At 44.8% G+C, this 16,995-nt stretch overlaps 1 protein-coding gene across 1 annotated transcript in view; it reads left to right on the top strand.

Moving 5' to 3' along the window:
• Positions 1 to 1,642: 1,642 nt before the first annotated feature.
• Positions 1,643 to 16,995, top strand: part of TMEM94 (transmembrane protein 94) — a 37,974-nt gene continuing 22,621 nt past the window's right edge. The window contains exons 1-9 of the mRNA XM_075719400.1: positions 1,643 to 1,696; positions 9,146 to 9,265; positions 9,949 to 10,076; positions 10,665 to 10,801; positions 11,479 to 11,675; positions 12,472 to 12,623; positions 13,250 to 13,352; positions 13,658 to 13,744; positions 14,283 to 14,399. Of these exons, the coding sequence (XP_075575515.1) occupies positions 1,643 to 1,696; positions 9,146 to 9,265; positions 9,949 to 10,076; positions 10,665 to 10,801; positions 11,479 to 11,675; positions 12,472 to 12,623; positions 13,250 to 13,352; positions 13,658 to 13,744; positions 14,283 to 14,399 (1,095 nt within the window). The remainder of the gene's footprint in view (positions 1,697 to 9,145; positions 9,266 to 9,948; positions 10,077 to 10,664; positions 10,802 to 11,478; positions 11,676 to 12,471; positions 12,624 to 13,249; positions 13,353 to 13,657; positions 13,745 to 14,282; positions 14,400 to 16,995) is intronic.

Below are 16,995 nucleotides of genomic sequence, written 5' to 3'. Positions count from 1 at the left end.
AAGAAGAAGGAAGGAAAAATTGTGCCATTAGGACATTTTGTTCCTCTCTGTGGTTTAAAATTGTTGTCTAGGTAACAAAATGCCCTACAGAAGGATGAAGGATGTCTTGCCTCTTTCTCCCCTGCTTTCTCCTGAAGTGACATTAAATGCCGTGTCTGCTTCCCTTCAACTTTGGCTTTAAGAGCTTTGTGAGATTACACGCCAGTGTGTAACTCAGTGCTGACACAGAGGCGATAACTAGTTCTTTCAGGAGTTGTCTTAGATCTAGCCTGCGTTGGGTTTACTGTAAATACTGAGACCTCTTAATCTCTGCACTTTTGGCTTTAAACACAGAATATGGGCTGTGCCTATCTAGGCATCTGAATCTCAGGGAAGGAAAGGAAGTGAAAAGCTTGGCCAGGGACAGTAGGTGAATCCTGACACCTCTACATGGTCCTCAAAGCTACACGATATGCTGCGACTGGAAGCCTTTCCAGTGCCTGTCTGTTCCATTCTATACCGGCCAGCTGTAATCCTTGGCAAGCTATTGACGTGGTTCTTGGCCGGGCCAGTTCTTTGCCCCTTTCTATGTGGAATAAAAGTAATTGGTTTAGTGATTGCTCTGCAGAACTGGGAAGCCCCAGACAGAATTAGGACAGCACTGGAGTAGGAGCTATATAAAAACCCACTTATAAAGGTGCTTCCCTCTAACAATGAGAAGGAAGCATTCCTGTAAAAGATGAGAATGAGAGAGAAGGCTCATTCCTTCTTCACTTCCAAGGGCCTTTGTATCCCATTACCTGTTGTTCTACCCAGCCCTTCCTTGTCTACACTAATCCTTTGCCTTCGCTGTGCCACTGCCCAGGTGCCAGTAAATGGGGAGCCCCAGGCATGACGCATGGCTATGAAGAATTTATGTGCACCTTTTGGTTTAGATTGTGTGGCTCAGGATGTATGAATATTGGATGCTGAGAGGGGCTTTTGCTGCTTTCTCTATCAACAAGAGAAGAGGGAGGGAACATTTCAGACTGAACCTGTAACCATCTCAACTTGTTTAAATAGCGAATGCTTGTATTTTTAAATTGAATCCAAAGCTGTGGAGGCATCTGGAAGACTCTCCTAGATTTATGTAGGGGAGTTAGTATTCCTGGGTGTCTCTGTCTCAGTCTAGTCTTTTTCCTTGCCTGCTCAGGTGTTTGTTCCCCTGCAGTATATTTTATAGCACTTTGTCCTGTCTAATTTGCAATCTGCTTTTCGACAGACCCCTGTCTGTCAGCATCAACCCTTACTATGCATGCATATGTATCTCTACAGGCAGGGAACCCAGGGATTTTGGCTGCGTCAGCTCCATCTGATGAATGGACCATTCTTACAGACATCTGGTGCTATCCTGGGCAAACTTTCTTCCCTCTCTGCCTTTTTTTTTTCCCCTTTCTATCCCTCATCCCCCACCCCCATCCACCGCCTCCTTGCTGGATCTGCAGCGTGACTGGAAACAGGCTGAATTAATCAGCAGACTGGTGCTTCACTCTGCTGCTTCTGTCTCATTCTCTGCAGCACTGGGCTCTGCACAGTCTTGCTCGCTCTCTCTCTTTGCTCTCTCATTTTTGGAGGGCAGCAGCAGTGCAAGTTGCTGGGGAAGTGGTGCAGGAATTTAGCCCAGATGCTCTTCAAACAGGCTGATCTCTGGATCCCCCACCAAGGCAAATGCCGCAAAGTAAGTTTCTCTCCCTTAACATTTAAATTCAAAATGGCTTTCCCTTTCTCCCTCCCCAACCTGCATCCTGCCTGATGCGATGGTGCATGAAGAGCTTTGAGGTTTTGGGGAAAGAGGTTATGGCAGGACGTGAAGCAGTGAATGGTGATTTTAGCTAGGGAATGGCTTGGTGTTGGAGGTGATAGGGAAAGAAGCTCTGTTTTAAACTGCAGATTTAACCCTAGAAGCAACAGGAGGGGCCAAACATGAATTTAGCTACTGACTCCTGCTTTGCTGCCCCTCTGCCTCATGACTTAAATTTGTCTTTTTCTTCTGTGTGCTTTGGTCTGTAGCTGTTGAACCTCCTTATCCCTTTGAAACGTCTTGCAGTGCACCTGCTAGGTTGTCATAGATTTAGTCCCCAAAGAAGTGGGGACGGGAAGGAAACTAATGGGGGGAATGAAAGATGTGCTGAAGTTCTGTGGATTTCTGAGCATTGCTGGCCTCTGGGAGGGGATTAGCATCTTCTAGAGTGAGCTCTGCATTGGGATAAAGCAGTATGCTGTGTGTTGAAGCCAGAATAAATATGGACCCCTAACTGCTCTCTGAACTTGGAGGAATACTGTAACTGGATAAATTACAGTAATTAAAGCTCAATAATAGCATAGTACAGGTAAGCTTCAAAGCACTGCATAAACACTGCTGCATCCTGCCAGCAGCCTGGTGGGGCAGGTAACTATGGTTGGGGATTTGCTGCTGCAGACAGGACCAAAGAGACAGGCTGGGGAATGTGGAATTCAAAACTAGGCTGTTACCTGGGGAGCAGTCACCTCTTTCTCTGCCGTTGAGCTGCACGTCGCTGAGGGAGAAGCAAAGCTCTGGGCTTTGCATTACCCATGTGGAAAGGCTCATTGTGCCTGTTGGCATCTTACTCTGTGCTTTACGGAGGGCATAAAACATGAATGTCATTGTCTGGATTAAAATGGACTCTGTTCACACCAAAATGCAGTGGTGATTCAGATGGCTGATTAGTGTTGCTTTGGCCAGATCTCTGAGATCTGTGCTCCTGCAGCTGTGTCTCTTTGCAGTGTAAGTCTGCAGGCCCTGTTAGCGATGAGCTGCAGGGAGCCTCAAAGCCAGCATCCACACTGAAGCACCCGCAGGCACCCAGTTACCAAACTGTGGGGGCTCTTTTGTCCAGGGGCAGGGGGAGGTCTGGGCTGCCTTTCATACTGTTGCTGCAGATGGAGGAAGAAGGCAGTTGTTGACTATTGCTCTGTCCATTAATTTGGGCACTGCTGTGCCAAAGACTTTGCTTGTTTCATTTGATTTGAGACCACCAACAGCTAAGCTGTGGCTGCCAAGCTCGTGTCAGGTGGCATTTAAACCAAGTTTAATAGCTGTGTTTGTTGTGCCTTCTGGTACCTTCCCCGGCATGTCCAGTTTTAAAGGTAGTGGTCCCCACAGAGCCATGATCTGCTTGATGGAGCTGCCTGAATCATGCAGGTATCAACACGTATTTCTTTTTTCTGTGCTTTCCAGTAGTGATCAGGTGGGTTGGTGAATATTATAATCTTCACAACGCCTACAGTTGGTAGGGAGTTGGTAGTCCCATTATAGAGATGAGAAACTGAGGCACAGAGGAGCATCTGATTTTCACACTTATATGCAAAAATCTGTGGCAGAAGGAAGAACAGAATCCAGCTGTCCTGATGGTTACTCCAGAGTCTTAATCAAAAGATCATCCTGTGGAGTAGGAATGTGTCAGGGTGGAGGATTCATGTAGCCTGGGTCACTAGAGAAGAACTCTTGCTAGGAGTCAGGGATCAGACATCTTCTGAAAAGTAACTAGGTGAGTGCTAAGAAAGACAAAAAGCATAATCGGGACCAAAGATGTAGGTAGTAAAGGGAAACTTTTGCCCAGAGTGGCCTGTACATTGGCTTTGCTGGCTTCATCTGTATCATTCTGTAGCATGGATATGACATTTCAGGCAGTCTGAGCACTAACTCAGCAGCTGCAGTTGGATACTGATGTACAATTTGCTTTAGAACATGAATAAATCCCTCTCTAGCACTAGCCTGCTGTAAGAAATGCTTCCCCAAGAAATTGCATGCTTTTGTGTGTATGATGTCAGCTATCCTCTCTGATAAGACCCCAAAAACGCCACTATGTGTCATACTGTGCCTTATCCTAAGCAAGAATCTGACTTACTGTGTCCAGTTCTGGGCCCCTCAGTACAAGAAGGACATTGAGGTGCTGGAGCGTGTTCAGAGAAGGGCAACAAAGCTGGTGAAGGGTCTGGAGCACAGGCCTGATGAGGAGCGGCTGGGGGAACTGGGGTTGTTTAGTCTGGAGAAGAGGAGGTTGAGGGGAGACCTTATTGCTCTCTACAACTACCTGAAAGGAGGTTGTAGTGAGGTGGGTGTTGGTCTCTTCTGCCAAGTAGTTAGCGATAGGACGAGAGGAAATGGGCTCAAGCTGCGCCAGGGGAGGTTTAGGTTGGATATTAGGAAAAATTTCTTCACGGAAGGGGTAGTCAAGCATTGGAACAGGCTGCCCAGAGAGGTGGTGGAGTCCCCATCCCTGGAAGCGTTCAAAAAATGGGTAGACGTGGCACTTTGGGACATGGTTTAGTCTAGTCTACCCTTAACTGGTTTAGGGTGGACTTGGTAATGTTAGGTTAATGGTTGGACTGGATGATCTTAAAGGTCTTTTCCAACCTAAACGATTCTATGATTCTATTCTATGACTTACAGTACTAAGTGCAAATATATTTGGTGGAGTTACTCCTTCTCATGTGTTTTTGAAACTGTGAATAATACTTACATTTCAGTAGGTGTAATCCCTGAAGTAGATTAATAGCCTGCAAAATGTCATTGTTAAATTAAAAACTGCCTTCTTGTTTCTGCTAAGGAATGCAAAATAGCTCTCAGAAAAAGGAAGAACATTCTGCTGCCCAGTTTGCTACGTCCAACTGTTTAAATCTGAAAAGTAATTGAGCAGAAGTGTTAGAAAAGGGGACTAGAGCGGCATCCTGGAAAGAGGGAAACAATCTGACAGCTGCCTCGTAGGGGTTTTCCATACCACTCTGAATCAGAGGGGTGGAACTGCAGTCTATGAAAATTGAAGCTTCTAGCAAATCTTCTGTTTTCTATTCACTTATTTGTTTAAACAGTCTTTGTAAAGGCAGTTACATTCAAGTGTACAGCAGTCTTTGTGAGAAGCCCTTACTTTGCAAGAGACTGAATCCACAGAGGACGGAGGATGATTCAACCCACTTTGCTCAGTTGAATCACCTTACGTGTCTACAGAAGCAGTTGGAAGGGTGAATTCTGTAAAGCAAAGAGTATATTTGCACTCTGGTATTACTTAAAAAATGTTTGGCACATGTGATACACCACCACATATTATATCAACATATACTGGTACAACAAATAAATATGCTGCTATGGATGTGTAATGGCTGTATGAAAATATAAGAGGACTTCATTATACTAATATTTTCTGTCCTTTTCTTACGTGTATACATTCTGACCTCTGCTTGTTTGTTCCTCTTGAAGGAAGAAGCAAGACCTCTATCTTTCATCAGATAGCAGAGAGTGTGAAAATAGCTGATAAACTTTTAAGATATTCTTGAGTGGTTCTATGTGTAAAAGAACAGGATGGGAATTTTAGGAGGACAGATCAGGAACCAGTGCTGATTTTGTGTAAGGATGAAGGTGGGCTGTGGGAAGCAGACATGACTAGGTGGTGATGCTCAGGAACAACTTCACGTTGTGGGAGGAAAAATCAGAAGATAACCACTCTTTTCCTACCTATCAATCTGAAAATGCTCATGAGGAAGGTAAAGGAAACCTTTTTGCTGTGAACCAGGCAAGGCTGCAGATTTAAACAAGCTCCTGGATCATTGGGTATTTGCCAACTAACTTCCCCCTGTCAAACCATGGAGGGCCAACTGAGAGAAGGCAAAGAAAAGTCAACTGATTCTGTGGCTCCCTGTCTGCTAGCTCTGAGCTGCTTCTTGTCTCCTTCCTGAAGAGCCAAACCAGCTCCTAAACCTGAGCATTTGCTAGATCTAGCTCAAGTTCTCTTTCCCTGACATTTGCAGGCAAGCTAAGCATTAATTTAACATTTAGGATGTTTACTGGAAGTGGAGAAAAGAGGAGCCCATTCACACATCTTTTCATCTTCCTGTCCAGTCCACACCTCAGTGCATTCATTCCCTCTAGAAAATGAAATCACATGTACAAAAAAATCTCCGCACTGTGTGCTTTTTCCTTAACAGCCATCTTGCAGATTACAGCTCTGGGAGAGACGCGTTATTGTCCACAAGGCAGAAGGTTGCAGTCATCCTGTGTTTACCTGTCCTCAGTCACGCCTCTCGGACTAGGGCTGCGATAGCCAGTGCAGGGGTCAGCTCCGGAGGAGCACTAAGTGCACTTCGAGGTTTGTGCGCTCTCCAGCCTCTCGGGGCAAAGGAGAAAGCAACTGCTCGTTTTCTCCTCAGGACTTTTTCCCTTTAGGCATGGGCAAAAGGAAAGTATAGCCTTTTAAAATGCCTCCTGATACCCATCAGGGGTTTGCTTTCACTGTAACCTGGAATTAACTGTCTGTTTTTTCTTTTTCTTTTTGGTTCTTCAGAGGAAGCCCTGTGCTAAGGCAGCTGCATGGATAGGAGTTTTTGTTTTGACCTGAAAATGAGTGGATTACTCTTTGAATGCAGCTTTCCAAAGCAAAGATGTGAATGTTGAGGTTTTTATTAATGAATTGACACCTCCTGTGAACAGCTTCTTCACCCTGGGGTGCTCACCTCCTGTTTTGTGGCAGGAAGAGCACTTGCAGCTGATGAAAGGCTGGAAAGATCCCTCTGGGACAGCTTAAGAGCGCCTAGGTTTGCCATAGAGAAAGGTTTACTTTAGGGCATTTGAAAAATGCCTCATTAGCAGCTGATGACTTAGCAGGGCAGCTTTTGTTGCAAAAACCTACAGCTGCCCCTTGCCAGGAGCTCAGGGTGGCTCTTCTCTCCTGTCCCTTTCATTCCTTGGTTGCAAGCACTTTCCCTTGATGCTCACCAGCACTAGGTTATCTGAGTCCCGCAGGCAGCCTCTCGCTCACATTGTTACAGTGTCTGTTTGCCAGGCTGGCTCTGCCTGCTTTGCTGAACACTCCTTGTTTTAAGTGTCAGGATGGGTGTTTAACAATCCCTGCCCTTCCTGCTGTTCTTCCTCCCCAGCCCTGCCACACTCTACACTTGTTCTTCCTCACCTGCTACAGCCACCTTCCTTTGCATCTGCCCTTACCTTGACTGATTCTACGGCAAAACAGTAACTCCTGTGTAAAGACTGGAGCGGGCGTGCAAGTATTTCAGGAACCTTTTTGATTACCTCTGGATTTGCTGCCTTTTTCTGCTTGCTGCCTGCTGTGATGTGGCAGTTTCTCTTTCCAGGCAGCGTGTGTTGGCAGATGTTGGCATTAAGTGCAGCTTTCCTCTCATTTCTTCTGTAGCTCTTGACGTATCCATTGGAACCAGCTTGGTGTCTAAGCAGACTTTGCTTTTCAAAGTCCCTCTTACTATTGCTGCCTTTCATTCTGTGTCTTTTATTGTCTGCTTTCCCTGTGCTGGAGAGGTTAACTGTTTTTGTGGGTGCTTTGCTATTGCCCGAAACAGCCAGCAGCCAGTGGGGAGAGAGGAACCTTGCTGTGTCACTTGCTCCATGTTGCTCGCAGGCACTCCTGTTCGCAGCACTCCCGTGGTGCAGTAGCACGTCTGTTGCCAGCTACGCTGCCTGCCATCTTCTCCTCTGGGAGTCTTTGAGAGACTCCTATGTTTAGTCCTGTGCTGATGTTACCTGGGCTGCTTCCAAGAACAACACAGAACCGCTTCCTCTATTCCTAAAACTGACACAGAATGAAAACTACAGCAGGATTATTTTTAGTTCTGTAAAAGTGCAGCTGAAGCAGCATTGCTAGACTCTGCCTGGCCAGAATTTGCTGTTTCAGATTCTCCCTGATAGGCGAGGATTATGTGTGTGTGGCAGAGGGTAGTCTAAAGAGTGTCTACCTGCTGTTCCTTGACACTTACGTTACAGTTTTGGATTGGACCGTCAATACAAATGAGTCTGAAGTCCGAGATTAGTTTCCGGTAAATGTTCATCACAAAACCACTTAGTTAAGGAACAGGACGAGAAGTGCAGATCATAGCTGAGCTGCACTTGCAGAGCTGGGTGCATGCATGCAGCTCCTGACGAGCAGAGCTGCTGCAGTTTGAGACCACGGTGGATTTGGCAGGGCTGGGAAGAGTTTGCGACTGCAGCAGCAGGAAGATCTGCAGCTCCTGCCTGAGCTGTATTTGCTGGGCTGTGTCACACTGGTGGGGACTGGAGGGGGAAGCTTCCTGCTTGCTTTGTGTTCAGTAGTTCTGTACTCTGTAAACAGTATGATATACCTGAGCATTTCTAACATGCAGGGTATCCTATGTGCTGTACACCCTCAGGATGTTTGTATTAAAACATGAAATGAAAATGAGAACTTTTATTGGCCAGTACCATGATATCTGCTTGTAGCCCTCTCATGGCCACCTGCCTGTTTTTCGGTTTTGATTCACCTTCAGTGGTCTGGTACCCATAGTACCTTGCAGCAGTCTCTGTGATTTGAAAGGAAAGTAAACACTTGTGTTCTTGCCCCAGAAATGCAAGCGTTTACCCCACTTTCTTGTTATTGGGATCAGATGGTACACTCTTGGTTTGCATCCATTCAGGCTGCTGCCTCTTTGCTGAAGAGTGAGGTAGCAGTGGTCTGGTCTCTGCGTGCTTCCATAGCCCTGTATATTTGCACAGTTCAGCACTTAAATCTCCAGCGCTTTCTTGTGTAAAAGGAGGAGTTGATGCTGGAGTTGTGTCGCCGCCTGAACGGATGCATTGCCTAGCATTTAAATCTGGGGGTTTCTGTGCCGAAGTAGCCACAGAGGCAGGATTCGTAACCAAAAATTCATAGTGAGCAGATACTAGATATTATCAGAATTGCAGATATTCTACTACTTAGTTGTTACTACTGTTAGAAAAATCCATCCTGTATCATTAAAATTCTACCATAACTGTGTTCTGTTGTCTCTGCAAGCTGATACCAGTTCAAGCCTGCGTAACCTCAGAGCTGAGCAGCCTCCTTTTGTATTGTCCCCAGCCTCTGCTGATTAGAATCTTGTTTTGCAGAAATGACTTGGTATTGTGTTATGATAAAGTATTTATCCGGCACAGTCAGGACCGGTTTGTTTACCTGATATTATCTAGGTGCTCTAATTCCAGCCAGCAGTCTAAAGTTCACAGGAGGGAAGATGATTTCAGGAAAATGGAGAATCAGACTGGTGATGATGAGTGCAGGGCACTCACAGTAGGGTGCTCAGTCAGCCACGAGGAAAAAGCCTAAAAAGAAAATAGAAAAGCACTAAACAGTTTGTTTTTCTGGCACCTCAGGATGAGATGACCTCAAGTTTGGGCCTTACCACAAAGAAAGCCCTCACAATCCTGAGAGACCAGTTGTCAGCACTGCTGGAGGGGCATAAGAAGGAACGGAAAAAAGTGACTTCATGGAAGGTGAGGCACAAAACAGCACAAGGTTGGGCACTCAGTCTCCCTGTCTCAAAGTAACACTAAAGATTAAATAGAAGTTGGCTGCATTCCTTCCCAGGCTGCTGCTGCAGAGTGTCTGGGTGTAGACTGCTAAAATCCTTGGGACCAAAGCAAGGAATTCCCTAAGGGTATGTTTCTCCCAGCACTTCTCTCCTGGATGCTGGCGCTCTACAGGAGCTTAGCTTCACCTGTGAAGGATCTGAGGGCTTCAAGAGCCACTAGTGGCAGTGTGCTTAGGGGGTCCATATCCGGTGGAAAGAGCGAGCCATGAAGCTCAGCGGTCTCCCCTTGTCCACTATGTTGGTCTGGCGTGTGCGTTGAATACAAAGTGCAAGTGTTTATGCACAGTACTTAAATGCTAAAAGTGTTCCTTGCTTGGTTAGTGACAATGGGGCATCCTGGCACAGAAGCCTTTTCATTCTTCCAAGCAATAGTAAAACAGAGAGTGTTCACCCAGACGCACCAGCTGAGCAACCGTTTGTAGCATTCGCATAACTGTTCTGGGATGCTATTTATCATTTTCAGGGGTTTTACAAAGTTGTATTCACCTTGGAGTGTCAGCTGCTGCCTTCACCCTTTCTCACTCTACTTTTTTTAATGTCTGGCTCTGTATTTCATGAATACTGTCTGCTGCTCTCCTTTTGTAGGAGGTGTGGAGGAGCAGTTTTCTGTACCATGGTAACCGTTGCTCCTGTTTCCACTGGCCTGGTGCATCTCTGATGCTTTTGGTAGTGCTGTTGCTGCTGTGCTGCTATGGGAGCCAGCCACAGGGGAGGTAAGCAAAACATCCTATGCTGGTTAACTGAAGCAAGGTGGCAGTTTTATATCACCTCGACACTGTTTGTGGCTGACATAACAGTGTTGTCCCTTATTCTGTCTAGACATGAGCACACTTGTACTGGTAATTCTGTCCCTTTTGCAAAACTTCAGCCAACTTAACTCTACTTTTAATAGACCCATAGAGTGTCCTATGGAGAGACTGAGATTTTTTTCCTACAGAGTTCCTAGATCTTGAAAAATCCTAAGGCATTATCACAGTTAGGAGGGATTTTGAAACTGGAGAAGTTAGTGGCTCATAGGAGAAGTTACTGTGCTGTCACATGCACCATAGCATGCCTTGACCATATTTGTAAGGGTATTTTTCAGTTGAGACAGGTCCTTTCAGACCTCTCTGGTGGCATTATTCTAAAGAAGAGGTGTGATCACAGCTGCCCTGCTTTTCTTTTTTAGCCACAAGTCTGTGGGACGTAGGAATAAACAACTGAGCAGGTGTGCGTTTATCTCTGTGGGCGGCTGGCAGTGTATTCTGCTCATTTACTCAAACCTCATCTGTTTCTGCTTTCTTCTGTTTTGCTGTGCAAAGCCAAGGTGCTGAGATAGTTAATGCACTGGCGCTCTTCCTCCTTCTCCTCTTGGATCTCTTCATGATCGGGCGTCAAGAGAGGCTGAAGTGCAGAGAGGTGGAGCGGAGACTTCAGACAATCATTGATAAGATAAATGGTAAGGTCTCATTCATCTGTTTCTCATTTGCATTTGTGTTTTCCTCCCATTGGATTTTTCTCCAAACCTGATTGCATGCGTTACTAATTGAGCTTACTAGCCTTCCCCTATGTTACACAGAAACAGACTGTGAGAATTGTGTCCTCCTCACGCCTGTCCTGTAGAATAGTTATTTTGAGCTGTCATGTGGCCATGTGTTTCCAATCTGTGTGTTATCAGGTAGGCGTCTGTTATGTCTGTGCTTTGGAGTAATTTGAATCCTCAGTATCTTACAAAAATATCTGCCTTGCAGCAGATGATGAGAGAAAAATACGTGGGGTTGTACCACAACATAGAACAGAAGGAAATAAATTGCTGTGTGCGAGCATCGTCTCAACGGGGGCTTTTGAACCTGAGGAGGCAGTTCATTTCAGTGCGGCAGTTATAAGGACAGCCTTTAGCTTTTCCATTGTACAAGTATGTATTTAAGGTTATAAAATGACTATGTTTAGTTGTTAATACTGGGTGGAGAGAGAGGGGAAAAGTCATCAAGGAGGAAGAGAGAGATGATAAAAGATCATGGGAATGGACTGAGCTTAGCACTGGAGGACCTGTAGCCACTACAGGATGTAAATCAATGTATGATTGGCCCCTCCAGAATCGTTATCACTTAATTCTTTCACACTTTGCACTTTCAGATACACTTGGCAAAGAGGTGAAATGGCCAGACTCCATGTACCCTGACCTTCACATGCCTTATGCCCCCTCCTGGTCCCTTCATTGGGCCTACAGGGATGGTCATCTTGTCAACCTGCCTGTGAGCCTGTTAGTAGAAGGAGATGTCATTGCTTTGAGGCCGGGCCAGGAGTCATTTGCTTCTCTGAGAGGGATTAAGGTAACTTGCTTGTCTTATTTCCCTGGGCTGTAACAATATATTTCCCAGGATTTTCTTGCTAATACTTGTAATTCCCAGTGTACAGATTATTGGAGTGTTTGATTTCTTCTGACCTTGAAAACAGCTTGAAATTCCAGTTCAGTCAAGGACGGTGCTTCATTAGACAGACTGCATTTTCTCTATGACATCCCAAACTCAGTGGACAGGAGGTACTAATGTGATACCAAAGCACCATATTTCCATCCCTTCTGGGTCAAGGAGACATTGTAATGTGCTGCTAAATATGTGGAGTGAGTCTATCCAGTAGGATGATACAACATACAAACCCCCTACTTTATCCTCGTTTTTATGTGGAGAAATAAAATTTGTCTGCTTTGACCTTCTCCTTACTACTGATTTATTATAAAAGAAGATAATATAAAATACCTGGGGTAGAAGTAAATCAACAAATCAATTACAAGATCTATGCAAAGATTCTGCTGCTTGAAGAACATTGGAAAAAGTTTAAAGCTTGAAATTTACCTTTGTTGGTTTTTATCATAACTTTCACTCCAAATGCCAATTGTCATGAAATAACCAGATGTGCTTGACCATAAGCTTTTCATTTTGCTTCAAGTTTGAAGCAATAGTTTAGCTAATGAATTTTTGAGACCTGAGACGGGGAACTGTGACAAACACATATTGTGTCACTTGCAGTGGGAGGGATCCTGCTGGACTAAACCTCCAGTCTCTTGCAGCAGGATTCCACCGAGGCCCCAGCTGTACAGCCTTTGGGCTCTCTGACTTTTTTTTTTAGGATGATGAGCACATAGTTCTGGAGCCAGGAGATCTGTTTCCACCTTTCTCACCTCCGCCCTCCCCAAGGGGAGAAGTGAAGAAGGGACCTCAGAACCCTCAGCTGTATCGTCTCTTCCGTGTCTTGAAGACCCCAATAATTGATAATGTCAGGTGGGTTAAATACAGTGCACAATGCCTGCACAGCTTGTCTATGTCCTTTTTGCTGCCCTGTGTCAGCAAAGAATGAAACTTAATCAGTCCAGGACAGGAATGTTCAAATACGCTGCGCTGTGTTTTCTTTACTACCTGGGAATGCTGTAAGTCTCCTACTGTCTCTCTTCAATTGTGCTCCTTAACTAGTAGGTTAGGCTAATACATAAAACTGCATATATGCTAAGTATTACTGTTCAGCTCGTTACTTTCCAACTAAATTTGAACAATGCAGGGAGGTCATTTATTTCATGCATTTGATGTAACCAGCAATACGACACCCTTTGGTCAACTGGAGATACAGATATCTGAATGTCCTGTTGGAGTTTCAGTACGCACTGGGGCATTGGAGCCTTCCTGTTAAGCGGGTGAGGAGACCTGGGGAGTTTGCTCAACAGCATGGCAAATTTACCATGGCAAGTGCAACACTATTATTGTAGAACTTGGCTTCTCTTTTGAAGGTCATCCATCATAGCATAGGGTGAGCACAGTGTTCTAATCAGGTCTGCTAGGAGGTTTATATCTGAGGAAACTGCAGGGTTGGGGTCCTGGTTGCTAAAATCTCAAGCTGTTTTCCGTTTTTTTAGGTGGTGTCTGGAAATGGCTTTGTCACGTCCTGTGACAGCCCTGGATAATGAGAGATTCACTGTACAGTCAGTGATGCTGAAATATGCTGTCCCTATTGTACTGGTAGGTCTCATTTCAAGCCTTTGTTGTTGAATATAGCCATGTTTTGTCAATAAAAGTGAAGAATTTGCAGCCATCGGCAGGAAATTGTGGCCAGGCCCTAACTCATGCAGCTGACTCTGTATATCTTGGGTAGTTCAGAGAAGCAAAGATGCTGAGCCATCTAGCTGTGAGAGTGGAGGGAGGAACTGCAGCAGCAGACCAAGTATATCTTCTAGACTTTCCCAGGACTGAGAATGTTACAAGGCAGTGAAAACTCTCTACAAGTGCTAGTAGTTAGCTGACAGTGTCATCTCTCTGAATTGCAGGCTGGCTTCCTGATCACTAATGCTGTGCGCTTCATTTTCAAAGCTCCTGGAATTGCTTCTTGGCAGTACACTCTTCTTCAGCTACAGGTAAAAGAGAGCTTTGAGCTCCACTACACCTCCTCCCCAGAGCACCACTGAGACTGATTCCCTCCCTCAGAGACTTGCTTCATCCTGTGCCAGCATCTTATGCATGCCTTTGTGCATGCTGGATCCAGGAGCTCTCAGTGGAGCAGAACAACAGCTCTACCCTGGCTGTTCCTCCTAGACTGCCCTTTACGTTGTTTGCTCTCTCTCACTTGCCATGTATGTATATATGTGTGCGTGTGTGTATATATACGGTATCCTTTGCCTTTAAACTTGTAAGAGTTTATGCCAAATTCAGCAGGAAAAACAGCTGCAAGTTGGTGTGATTTATTCACGGCCTCTTTCATTATAAACCCCTCAGAGGGGGTGTGTCTCCCCTCCTATGTTTCTCCCTGTGTTGCACTGCTTCCAGTGCAAGCAGTCTCCTTCCTTCCTGCCATTGCCTTTTACCCATCCTCTCACTGTAGTGCAAAAGATGTGATGTGAGAGGTCTGACTTCGTGTTGTCTCTGTGCTTGCTGGTGATTACAATTTTTTTTCAGGTGAATGGTGTCCTACCCATCCTTCCGTTGCTCTTTCCTGTCCTGTGGGTTCTTGCTACAGCCTTTGGAGAAGCCAGAGTCTTGGCCCAGATGAGCAAGGCCTCATCCACCTCACTGGTAGGTATCTCTCCACATCAAACCATTGCAGAGAAAAGGGCAGGAGATGAGAAGGGCTCTGTGGTGAAGTGAGCACAGTGAATTCAGTAGATGTGTCCACATAATTGTAACAGCTTGTTGGATCTTTGGTTGTCACAGCTATGCCCTCTCCCTGGACCACAGTGTGACTTCTTCTTGAACAGATGTTTTAATTTTTTCAATTTGTCTAAAGATATCCCAAGGTGATAGGAAGCCCCAGTGATTCCATAAATCTCTTCAGGGCATGTGCTTTCTTTCAGCTAAACATAATCTGTTAGAGGGGTTAACACAGAGATAAATGCCCTGTGGTGGCTATAAATACAGAATGTTTAGCCACTGAGAAGGAATGGGATACATGAGACCCTCTGCAATCCCCTGTTTTAACGTGGGCTGAAAACCCTTTCTTGAGGCTCTGGGGCTTTGCTTGCAGGCATGGCCTTTGCAGTGGATCAGGGAGTAAGAGGAATTTCTGATGGTTGTGCTGGTTTGGGGAGTGGAGTTTGGTAGTCTGATGGGTGTGTGATCCTGAACTGGATGTGATGGTGGGTGTCTCTTGTTCTCTCCTGGTGGCATTGTTGGTGAGATGCACTGTGCTACGTTTGTCTTCTCTGCTGACTTCTGTTATGCCTGTACTTTGACAGAGTTTCTCTCTCTTTCTTGTCCCCTTGGCCTCTGTGGCCATGGGTCTGTTTTCTATTCTTTTCCCCATAGGAAAAGCTGCCTGTGTCCTGGGAGGGAGGACATATGTTACCTCCCTCAGCGGCGTTTGCACCTTTTCAGTGTTTTCTCCACTTTACTTTTCCTGCCCATTCTCAGCATCACTTGGTTTCTGTCTTTGGAACCTTCCTCTTTCCCTTCACACCTTGCTATTTGAGTGGGAAAAGCCAGAGCTCCTTGGCTTCCCTGCTTCATCATTCTTAACATACCCATTTGCCCTGTCACTCATACTTGCACCTTCCTTGTGTTCTTTCCTGTCTTCTCCTTTTTCTTGTCCAGGCAACTCACTCTGTCCAGCCAGCTCTTCCTGTGACATCTCAAACACGATCCTCCATCCTTGCTGCTGCAGAACAACCGTTATGATGTGCCTTGGTCATTCTCCCCCTTGACTAGGGCAGTCTTCTCTTGGCCTCTCTATTTCACTCCTTCCTTCTCTTTACTCTGTTCAAAATGTAGCAGGTAAGACCCTCTTCCTCCCTCATCACTTGGCCCATGTGACTCTCTTCACCTTCTGCCCCCTCCCATCATGTTCAAGCTGTTTGATTCCCAGTTTTTCAAGGCCATAGATGACCCTTGTGACTGGTTAGTCAGACAACCTGCACAAATCAGTGCGCCCCTGCCCCCCAAATGAGCCCCTGCCTCAAGTTGCATTACTACAGTTGGACTACAGCAGCATTCCTTTTAGAAAGGAATTTGATGTTGGTTTGAAAACATTTGTACTGCCTTTGATAGGTTGTTTCAGTAATTATTTACCTTCACTGTTAAAAATGGACATTCTATGTTAGTGGGAATTTTTGTAGTATCTGATTTCCAGCCCTTGGAATATTTACATCTTTTGTCTCCTAGATTTAAGAGAACGTCAATCAAATTTCTGGTCTGTTGTAGCTACTCACATTCCCTTTTACCATCTCTTTGGTTAAGTAAACAGTTTAAGCACCTTGAATCACTATAAGCATATTTTCCAAGCCTCTGATCTTTCTCTTGGCTTTCCTCTTAGCTTTTTCCAGTGCTTCAGGATCACTGTAGAATTATGAATCTCCAAAACCCACAAAGTATTCCAGTAACAGTTGTGCTTATGCTAAATTTCAGAATAATTTGGGCTTTCTACTCTATGTTCCCTTATTAGTGCAACAAAGGATCATATTAGGTCTTTTAGCCACTGCTTTAAATGGCCAGGCTTTGTTCAACTAATAATCTACAGAGTTACTGCTTTCTAAGATAGAGTCCTCATCTTGTTAAGTCCAACCTTCATTTTTGCTCCTAGGTATGCAACCTAACTTTTGTGCCTGTTGGTATGCGTGTTTTTGGTTATTTACCAAACAATCCATATTGTTCTGTAACAGTGGTCTGTTCTCTTTATTATTGGACCCTGCCCTCAAACTTTGTGTAGTTTCCAGACTCTATCAGTAACATTTTTTAAGTTTTCTTTCAGACTATTAATACCCAGAATGTGTCCCTGCTTGAGCTAGTAACACATCCTATTACAAGTAATTCCTCAGTTTCTGTTCCATTTGGAGATAGTCTATTTCTAATATATTTCATATGCGCTCTATTTCTCCAGTATTACTCTAGTTTTTGTTAGAAAACCACTAAAGCATTTTGTATCAAGTTGAAGTACCAAGTGGTTTATGTTAAAAGCATTACTTTTATCAGTCAAATTTGTAATTTTGTCAAAAAACATATCACAATAGTTTGATGAGATTTATTACTCATATACTTGTGGTGTTTGGCGCTGGTTGTGTTATTCCACTTCTTTTCTTTTAATTGAGTCTCATATTAGCTGCTCTGTTATTCTGTCTGAAATCGAAGTCTGTCTGGGGTGCTGTGGTAACTTACTTTGTTCTCCTTACCCTTTTTAGGC

This window comes from Pelecanus crispus, chromosome 12, assembly GCF_030463565.1.
Source record: "Pelecanus crispus isolate bPelCri1 chromosome 12, bPelCri1.pri, whole genome shotgun sequence".
Lineage (NCBI taxonomy): Eukaryota > Metazoa > Chordata > Aves > Pelecaniformes > Pelecanidae > Pelecanus > Pelecanus crispus.
Note: the sequence above shows the minus strand (reverse complement) of the source record. Positions and strands in the feature narration are given on the sequence as shown.